Here is a 10913-nt window from a genome sequence, read left to right as displayed (position 1 = left end):
CTCTTTTTGTTTTTTTTTTTTTTAATTATAGTAATAATTTCTCTATTTGCCTATTCACCATTATTTAAGAACTTATTCACCTAACCCCACATTGCTTGAATATATAATGAGAAGATAAAAAGGCTACAAAACTCATTCCTTTCCTACATCTAAAATTCATATTTGGATCGAACATTTTGTGTTTAATTTGTAATACAAAACTCATTTCGTTCCGAAAGTTTTCAATCCAACTCTTTTTCTCGTCGTTTTCATGTTTCGCAGTCTCATTTTCTGTCTATCTTCGATTATTCACACTTTTCAACACTCTTCTGACTTTTAGTAACTCTTAGTAACTCTGATTACATTCCAGCTCTTCAAACACTTCCTAATAAATAAACTTTTTTTTTTTTTTTTGTTGGCTTTGCTCCCATTTTATTTTCCTCAAGAAACCATCATTTTTCTGTTTGAATCTTTTTTTTTTTTTTTTTTTTTTAATTTTGATTTTCATTTTGGAAGTTAAAAAAATGCATATATATGTGTGTATGTATGTATGGTATGTTGTGGGTGTGGTTACATATTTTTTTTTAATATAATAGTATGAAAATAATTGATAAATATTAAACATGGTGGTAATCATATATATGATATATTTGTTGATAGTTAGGTAAAGCCACTTTAAATTGTGTTTACAAAGTATAATTGTGGGCCAGATAAGCAACAAGATTGTGTTTTAAAAAAAAATTATTATATATATAGCGATTAGGTCTAAAGTATTCACAGATATAATATAATGTAAAAAAAATTTAAAAATATAATAAAATTTAGATCAGGCTCTGATGGTCGGTCAACAATATACTATATCACTAATAGGAGTTTATTAGTCATACAATCTATCACTAATAAATTTGCTATATTTACAATTATTTTGCAATGTTGTCATACACTTTATTATTAGTCTATGGTTTTGTAATAACTTATTTTTGTTAAAATATCATTTAGGTCTCTATATTTTGAGGTTTGTTTAATTTTAGCCCATTTACTTTCAAATGTCTAATTTTAATCTATGTACTTTTAGTAAATCTTAAATTTAGTCCCACAAAATTAATCTATATTGAAATTGACTAAATAATGATAGTAATTTTCATGCATGGGAATATATTATAATGATAGTACTTTTAGTAAATCTTAAATTTAGTCTCACAAATATCTTGAATATATTTTAAAATTTAGAGTGAAAATGGTAAAAAATAATAAAATGGTTTTTGGAAAAATCAACAATAAACAAGTAATAAAGACAATATTAAAGATTTTTTGAAAGCACGTGAACTATAATTGAACATTTGAAAGTGTAGAAATTTAAATTGAACAAACTTTAAAGTATAGAAACCAAAGTGATATTTAAACCGTGCCTTTATTATCAATAATATATATATATATATATATTATATTATATATATATAATATATATTCTATTTGTTGCTAAGATGAGAAACAAAGCTATACAAGCAATATGGGTGTGGGCTATCAAGTACCAAAAATGTTTTTAAATTAATAAAAAAAGAGAAATCACTTTTAAAAATAATTGAGTTGCAAATAATCAATTTAAAGGTATTAGTTTCTTTTGCAACTTTTTTTAAGTGATTTTAATCACTTTAGGAAATTAAAAAAAAAAAAACTCTTATATTAAAAAAATTGAAAATCCACATTTTTGGAAAACTCCAAAATTGCTTTCAAATTTAAAGTTTTTCCCTCTGCTCCTCGCGGTAATTGAAAAGCATTCAAATTTAAAGTTTTTTTCTGCTTCTCATGGTAATTGAAAATTTGTACAATCACTTTTTGCAACTAAACAAAGCGTGTGTTGAGAGTAATAGTTGGAGTGGTGATTTTAGAAAAAGAGATTTAGGTTCAATTGATTTTGTAAAATCGATTTTTAAACAATCAAATTTATGTTTGGTTCCAAACTTTTTTTTTTATGTGATTTTCAAATATCTTAAAGGGATTTTGAATTATTATGTTTGGTTCTAAAAATAAATTTGGAGTTACCCAATTACTTGAAATTGTATTTTCTATTTGAGAAATTATTATTTAACTAAATAATTATGGTAAATGTCTATTTCTTTTTATTTTATTGTTAAATTCTTATATGCATGGTTGATATTTTGAATAAGGTGGATCTTTATAATAGATATTGAAAGAAAACTCAAAATATATATAATTGATTGTTTTATTAATAATTTAATGATAAGTAATGTATGTCATCTTTTGTTTCAGTATTTAAAAAAATGATTTAAAAAATTGCTAACAAATAATATTTTAACAAAAATTGAATTAAATAGCCATTTTGAGACTGATTTCAAGTTGATCACTTAATAAAAACCACCTATCAACTAATTCCTCCAAAATCAATTTGAAATTATTTTAGATTTTTTTAGAATCAATTTTAGCCCAAGCCAAACACCATCATTTTAAGGAAAAATGATTTTGACAAGAGAAGAAGTAATTTTTAATCATCTCAAAATCTAAAATCACTCCTAACCATACCCAAAAATTGTGATAAAAAGCATTTTCAAAAATATGTAACGACAATGTTTATTAAAGCTCAAGGCGTAATAAAGTGCAATAATCTTCTAGGACTTAGGTGCAAGGTGTAAAAAAAAAGAAGCAATTCTTAATTTATTTTTTCAAAAAAAAATTATGTGAAGTGCACTATATTTATAACGACAAAAAAGCATTGTTGAAGTAAAAATATGAAAAAAAAAAAAAAAACCCTAAACATAAAAGTTTTACATTTAGATTTAGTAAACTTGAATTTTTTAGGCCCCGATTGATAACCAACTGGTTTTTTATTTTTAAAAACTAAGTCTACTTTCACCCTATTTCTTACAATGATGTGCATCTTTCTTATTGAATTCTTAGTCAAATTCTAAAAACAAAAACAAGTTTTTAAAAGTTACTTTTTGAAGTTTCAAAATTTGGCTTAGTTTTTAAATCATTGAAAAGAAATAGATAGCAGAAGAAGAAATTTGGAGGTGAAAGTAGTATTCATAGGTTTAATTTAAAAAAAAATAAATGGTTACCAAACTTGAAGTAAAAACCCTATTTATTACTATTTTTAAAAATAATGAAAAAACCAAAAATTGATTTGATAAAGCCACGAGAAAAATGCATAAGGAAAAAGATGATGCTAATTGCTAATTACCAAGGAATTCCCATGGCCTATGATCCATCCAGGTATAAATGGTACATTGCTATTGCAGAAGAATACAAGGGAAAGAAGAAGAAAACCATACTGATTTACACTAGAAAGTTATTTCAATCAAGTCCTCTTCAAGTTCAACGTGTGCTTTCCAATCCAACTTCATTCTTCACTCTATCATGATGACATAAATTGTAAAAACTGGCCAAATACGCAACGGCTTCCGCGTTATTGTCACAAACCTTCCAAAGCGAATCGACCTCTCCCTTTGCCAAGGTACCCCACTTTTCACAATCATCGAAAAATTCGAGCAACTTCGAGTAGAGAGAGTCGTAGTTCATCAACAAGAAAGGAACTGGAAATTCTGACCCTATTCTCCTAAGCTGAATCAAAGCTAGAATCTCAAACACCTCATCAAAAGTACCAATACCGCCAGGGAGAGTAACAAAAGCAGTCCTATCGGAACTACAGCTTCTAACTGCAGCATCGACGAGCCCGTGCTTTCTTGCAGAGAAAAACCTGCATTACATAAAGCATTTCAAGCTGAGAGGGTACATTGTTCGCTATGTACTATCAGATAATTAATGGATCTATCTCTATCACCTGCAAGTAAAATAAGTTTCTGTCGGAAGGTAGGGATGAAACTTTGAGGATGTCCATTCACCAGATTCTCTACCGATTTTGAATCCACCTACAGGGTTTCCTGCTTGCAAAGCACCTTTCGTAACCGCATCCATAAGACCCGGACCAACACCTGACCAAGTAGTGCAATCCAAAAGTTCTGAAATCTGCATAGCATGGATCAAGAAATAGGCTCATAAGTCGAAGAGTTATGTATGCAACTAAATTTGATATTCTGTTCCTCAACATTCACCTTAACTTGAAAGGATTGAACTGTGGTATTGACCAGTTTATCGTCATGTGTTTTCCTCTTAACTTAAAGATAAAGATGGGAAATGGGCTTACCTCTCTACTCAATTCAAAAGCTTGCTTGTAATGAGCATGATCGGGTCCCATCCTTGAAGATCCAAGATAAACAACTCCTTTACCTAGTCTGTTTATTAATTCATAGCATTTTGCTATCTCTATTCTGACCTTATATACAATAGAAGACAATAGATAAACGAATATTAGGCAAGGTAAAACAATGTCCAAAACCTCAATAAGAAAACAAATCAACAGTTTACTGTTTACTCATTATTGATTGTATCACATAAAGAAAATCAAATCATGGGAACAAATCACTTTTCACTCCCATATTTAGCTGAGCACGTTAAGTTAAATATGAGATTAATACCCTCTTCAAAATCAAGTTAGAAAGTTTCAAAGGCCAAATAGTCATTAAAGAGCACAAAAGAAAATACCAGTACCCAAACCTAAAAAGCTCAAACCCAGCCACAACAAAACTCAACATAAATTGGCACCTACAAAATTTCTCTCTTACCTAGCCATTGGAACGGTTGAAAACGCAAACCTAATCACAAATCTCTAAACAACCGCAACTCGACTACAAGAGGGTAACATTTTCATCCCTGGCCAAGTTTGCAATGAAAAAGGATGAAATGAACGCTTTATGGTTACAATTAAAAGATGTTATAACCTCTAAAGATTAAAACTAAAGAGCATAAACCTCATTAAGAAAGGTAGAATCAAATATAAACTGTCATATCTCACTAGCATTAAAGATTAAAATACAAATGAGATATCCAAGATGGACAACTGATGCCTGCCACCACAAAGAAAAAAGGAAACAGTGAACTGACCTCCCTGGCAAGAAATATACAATCTCTTTATGGAGTGAGCAACTAACTTTGAACTATGTGTAGTGAGCATATCAAGCAAAAGGAAAACATGACCAATGGGAACTTCATATTCGAATTCGGGAAATCCTTATCCTAATAATATTTGAATTATGGTTTTTCCCAGTTCTCTCTCGTGATTAAGATATATCCTCTCTTTCACCAAAGACGGAGATTGGTTGAATCATCAAATTTTTGGAACATTAAGTACTACTAGATCAATTGATTTCCTTTCTACGAGGAACAAGCAAAAAACATTGGTATAGTCAGATTAAGATAGAACCAATTTGATGCTCAACTCTTAGATTTTAACTAAGATCACTCCAAATCTAACAATCCTCTATTGAACTCCAGAATCAAAAAATGGAGAAATGAACATCACAACACAATGACAACCCAGCAGAAAAAGCTTAAATATGTTAATACTCTTAACATTATGTCAGTTCCATAACTTAAAAAATCCAACAAATCCAATGTACTGAGAAACAGACAGTAACAGTAGTTTTTTCCTGAATTCCATGGATCTGGACATTTTGTCCTCACTAGAAACAGACATTTCATTTTCACATATCCATCAATAAAAAGTAAATCGAAGTAACCATGAAATTTCAGAAGAAACAAATACAAGATTCAAAAGATTTATGGAATTTGAAAGCACCTCGATGGGACTTGTCCTCTCTTCAAACTCAATCGCTTCATGCTTGCTAAGTAGAGCTCTCACAGGGTTAGACCTAGATTTGGAGAACTTGAACACTATCTTCTTCTCTCTTTCATGGAACAATTGGAACTTCACAGTCTTCTGGTGCGAATTTCGCACCAAAATTTCACACCCCGAAGAACCCATCATCGAGAAACTCATGGTGGAACACGCCGATTGTTGTGCGAATTCGATTCTTGGGATTTTTATACAAATTCGTCAAAATGTTCAGAGTCGTGTGGAAGAAACAGATAGGTAGAAGAAGAAAGAATCGACAAATTGGGGTTTGAATTTGGAGGGTTTTGAGCTTATGAGGAGTGAGAATGAGGAATCAAAGTTCCCATTTGATCGCCAATTCGGATTTTGGCTGGCCGCCCAGAGCTTCGAAGTTTCCGAGGAGAAAGGTGTGGAATTGAAATTTTGATACACAAACTAGCGTGTTTACGTCATTGTGCATATGCTAGATGAAATCATTTCCAAAGATTTAAAACTTAAATGGTTTAAATTAGGGTTGGCAACTGGGTGGTGTCACACTCCTTCTCGAGTTTATATTTTAAACCCAAAAGGAGACATGAAGACATCAGATATTACCCTTTTGTACATCTACTGCCTAAAAACTTGTTTTCCAGCTACAACTCATAGTTGAGTAATCTCATTAAGAAACATTTTATACAAGTCATTATCGTTTAACAAGTAATAAATACAATAATACAATGTTTCTGAACATTCCTATTACAATTGTCTAGACGAAATGATTTCCACAATCATTCTACCGACTGGTTCTAGGCACCACCCATCGTCCTCTTCCTGATACCTGAGGGGAAATTAAGAAAACATTTGGAAAACGTGAGCTAGAAGACTCAATGAGTGGTAAGTTTGAATTAAAATAGTATTTGGTTTTGAAAACATTTTTGGAAAGGCAATATTACAGCATATGCAACCATAGAATGTATGATATCAGTCTGGTAACTAACGCAAAGTTGGTATGACCACATGTTCCTCCAAATATGCAACAAATCATCCATAACCTGGTTTGACGAAACAATTTCCAGTACCCCAAACAATTCATCGTATGTGCACATGTCGATAATTCCCTCTAGACATACTCGGACATGCTGATAATCCCAACCAGATACACTAACAATCTTAGTCAAACGTCCATGAAGTATGCTAACAATATCCCGGGTTCAGTTTCCAGTTTCCAATCAAACCAATGAAGAACAAGCATCCAAACGAACCATAGTCAAAATAGTCATCCATATAAAGAATGGCAAACCAGTAGTTAAAATCCAAGAAAACATAATTTCAGATCATGCCAAGTTTACAAAACTGTACATATAAAGATGTCCACGGGGCGGGGGGGGGGGGTCGGGGATGCCATTCTCCATCCCCGTCCTCCGTTCCCCATTTCATTCCCCATGGGGATTGGGTTCCCCGCGGGGAATTTTTCCCTGTTACTTTTTTTTTTTTTGGTAAAAAGCTAAATAATTTAAATCACTAATGTGAGCAAATTTTAGTTAAAATTAACTTTATCACTAAATTGTTTATTATGGTTAGTTTTATATATGACAATTTGAATTTAAAGATAAATTATTCAAATTTTGGCTTAAAAAAGCTAATTAATTTTTTTTAGTTAGAAAGAAATAAATATAAATCAAATTATTCACATATATAATCTAAATTTAAACATTAATTTATTAGGTTTCCCAATAAATAATCAAATTTGAAATTTAAATGTAATATTTATATAATAATAATAATAACATAACATTAGATAACTATACTAAATAAATATGTAAAAGCTAATCGACGCAGGGTCGGGGAATGCATTCCCATCCCCGTCCCCGTTTAGCTCACAAGGAATTTTTTTCCCCCACTCCCTCATGGGGCCCCGTCCCCGTAAGAAAATTGGACATCTCTATGTACATATATATTATTGCATATGCATAAATACATTCAAACAATCAAATAAACCACTCACCGTTCTGGGTTCTATTTTCCTCCAAAGTTCTTAATTCCCTTATTTCCCCTGTATTAACCAAGTAATTTCTTAGATTCCTGTGCTTATGGTTAACCATGATCTTAAAACAATTCAAATTTCATTTACTAACCCTAAAAATCCCAAAACAAACCTTTGAATTGGAAAAAGATAGTGGATGGCCGCAAGATTGACTTTTCTACATAGTTAGGCGCAAGGGTTGACCTTCCCTACACAGTTGGGCACATGGTTTGACATACAACTTGTTGTTGATGCAAGATAACTCCACCTACCACAAGGTTGGGCACATGGATGTTGCCAATGATGTCAAGATTGCGCCAACTTCCTCCAATCACACTTTTATCACTCTCTTTATGAAGGTCTTTTGAGTTGTGAGATGAAAGAGAAGTCCTCAAGGGTATCTATAGGCTCTTGCCCTTCATCCTTGTCATGCTTCCTTGCCACCAATGCATGACACCTCCACCTTCCAAGTTTTTTTAGTGTCAACATCATTGTAGGCTACCTCCTACTTCCTTGCCACCACCTTCTACTCTTGTTTTGCATGCCCAACATTGCATCTCCATCTTCTACCTCCTACTTAAACCAACCAAACTTCACTCAATTGAGCCATACTCCTCTCTTTCTTGCAATTAATTCAAATTTCCTACCATGGGCACATGGCTCTCTTGTTGGGCGCATGACTTCACTTGTTTGATGCATGGTCTCTCCATCCATGCATCCAACTCCCTCGTATTTTCCATTCTTGGATCTAACTTTATTTTTGTTACACCATGACTTCTCTTGATCATGTCTAGAATGTTGAACAAGGCTTGTTATGCGTCTATCCTCTCCCCTATGCGCCCATCTTTAGTTTTTCCTAGGGTTTCTCTGGTTGTTATGTCCTATGTTGTCAATCACTTAACCATACTTCTTCCTTCAACATCCCCTTGCCCCTAATCTTGTAAAATCTTGCGCTAATCTCATGTTCATTTAAAGAGTGTATGATTCATCTTATGCTCTTTTAACTTGCTAACAACTTGACTTTTAATGTTCAAGAACTTCCCATGAACGCATACTTTCTCATGATTGGCGATGGTTGATCTTGTTGGGTGTATGGACCTTCCATCCATGCGTCCAAATCTCGTTTCCTCCCTCTTGTTTTTTGTTTCCCTTGCTATAATAGAGTTCTTTCCCTCCAAAATGTCCAAAATTGCCCCATATGTGCCAACCAAGTTCCATATAGATGTTTTCCTCTGATTACAGCATGGCTTGATTATAGCATACCCTCTTCCCTTTGAAGCATAGCTTGATTGTAGTATAGCCTCTTCTGATTAAATCATAGCTTGATTGTAATCTAAGGTATGCGCCCATGAAGCCTCAGTATGCACCCATGAAACCCTAGTATGCACCCATGAAGCCTCAATATGCAACCATGAAACCCTAGTATGCGCCCAACTTGATCTTAGACTTCTTTAGTGTAATTCTTTTCCAAAGGGTTGTCTTATACTTCCACCTTGTTCCCTATGGACCCAATCATGGATTCCATAAGATCCCCCTACGCGTCTGAAAATCTACCTTATGCGCCCATCTCCCCCATTCACTCATTCTTCCATAACTTCTACCATTTCTTTCAAACATGGCTCTTTTTTATCAACCCATGGTATAATCATATGTCCTACTTGTCCCTCACTTTTCCACAAGGCTCTTATGCTTTAGTCAAACTTTTAAATTCAATTTCGAAAAACTCAAATTTCAAGATCTTGCTAAGGTCAAGATGTCATAAGCGAGACTGGGGACACTCCCTATCTCCATGGGAATTTATAATCCTCGTCCCCATCCTATTTCCTAATTTAGGAAGTCGAACTCGGGGTCGGGGAATCCACATTCGAGGATCAGGTCCTGCGGGAAAAGGTTCCCCATTTATATTTTTATATTAAATTATTTTTTATTTAAAATAAATTAAGATTTGATATTTATATTCAAATTTTAAATATGTTATATAAAAAAGTATTATTATTATTATTTTTTATTTAAATTAATAATTAAAAAAATGTTTTAGATTTAATAAAAATTTTAAGATAATTATATTATGAAATAAAATTTAAAAAAAGTAAAAAAAAAATAAAAATTATTATTATTATTATTATTATATACATATATAATGAAGAAACATAAGAAGGTCCTGAGCGGAAACGCAGATCGTCCCAATTTTTAATTTTCACAAAATGCAAAATTACAGAATAAAATTATTATGCAATAACACAAACTTACAGCATGCCAACATAGAAAATAAAAGGAAAAACTAGGGTTTGGAGAAAACCTTAGCATTGAAGAACCCTTCTTCACGAATTTCCTCTTCTCCCAAAATTGATCACGAACAAAACATGATCCAAAATGCCACCACAATTGGAGCCTTCTGTATTCTCTTTTGGGATGAAAATCTCCAAGGAGTTGAGTGACCTCTTAGTTTTGGAAAAAGAAGTGAGGAAATTGAGATGAGAGGGAAGTTTTTGGTATCTTCTCAGAGAATGCTTCTTCATCCAATCTCTATGTAATTTCTTCTATAAAAAGAAAACCACACAAATACGTAACCTTCCATTCGTTATGTGAGTTGAGAGAGATCAGAGGAGATAATTATTTCCCTCTTAAAATTCAAACTTAAAATTAATATAATTAATAAATTAATTTTACTTTAAAAATAAAACTATATATATATATATATATATATATATTATATATATGATAACTAACTTATCATATATATACAACTATATATTATATCATATATATATATAACCTATAGTATTTAATTCTCTCATCAATGGTATTTAATATAAATCTCATTTATATTAAATTCAATTATATGAATCCAATTCACATAATTAGTATTTGAATCACATTCAAATATTTATTTTCTCTCAACTAAACTTTTTATTATAATATATTAAATACATTATAGTAATTATATCATATATAATTAAATTAAATTAGTTATATTACATATAATTAATTCGCTCATTTAATTTGAACAATTCAAATTAATCCAAAATTGATTCTCATTAAATCCTTGTTGAGCTGCAGAGGGGACCTCATGGACCTGTAGATTGAAGCTTCAATGGTACTTGAATAATTAATTAAACTCCTTTAATTAAATTATCATTCATTAATTGTCTGGCACTCCAATAAAAATCGACAGTTGCACTCTTTGCACTACAGATATATTTTATGTCCATTGGTTATAACCAATCAATAGTACAATGACCT

General features: G+C 31.8%; 1 protein-coding gene across 2 annotated transcripts; it reads right to left on the bottom strand.

Annotated features, from left to right (window-relative positions):
• Window positions 1-3146: 3146 nt before the first annotated feature.
• LOC120084471 lies at window positions 3147-6149 on the bottom strand. Of its 2 annotated transcripts, none has more exons than XM_039040258.1 (4): window positions 5633-6149; window positions 4142-4270; window positions 3779-3963; window positions 3147-3694 (listed from the first exon to the last, which is right to left on the bottom strand). In XM_039040258.1, the coding sequence occupies exons 1-4, from the start codon at window positions 5831-5833 to the stop codon at window positions 3313-3315; spliced, it is 897 nt and encodes a 298-aa protein (XP_038896186.1). In that variant the 5' UTR covers window positions 5834-6149; the 3' UTR covers window positions 3147-3312. The 2 variants fall into 2 exon arrangements, with proteins under 2 accessions (XP_038896186.1, XP_038896187.1); XM_039040259.1 differs by having other exon boundaries at window positions 4142-4265; window positions 5633-5770.
• Window positions 6150-10913: the final 4764 nt, after the last annotated feature.

Source organism: Benincasa hispida, chromosome 9 (assembly GCF_009727055.1).
Source record: "Benincasa hispida cultivar B227 chromosome 9, ASM972705v1, whole genome shotgun sequence".
In the NCBI taxonomy this organism is placed as follows: Eukaryota; Viridiplantae; Streptophyta; class Magnoliopsida; order Cucurbitales; family Cucurbitaceae; genus Benincasa; species Benincasa hispida.
This window is presented reverse-complemented; position numbering and strand designations above follow the sequence as displayed.

Bases quoted from the DNA above. Each gene is read 5' to 3' on its own strand.
- LOC120084471 (XM_039040258.1), bottom strand. From the start codon at position 5,833: ATGAGTTTCTCGATGATGGGTTCTTCGGGGTGTGAAATTTTGGTGCGA. The intron at 3,964-4,141 runs GTAAGCCCATTT...CATGCTATGCAG, and splicing joins CTTTTGAATTGAGTAGAGAG to ATTTCAGAACTTTTGGATTG. The intron at 3,695-3,778 runs GTGATAGAGATA...TATGTAATGCAG, and splicing joins GAAACTTATTTTACTTGCAG to GTTTTTCTCTGCAAGAAAGC.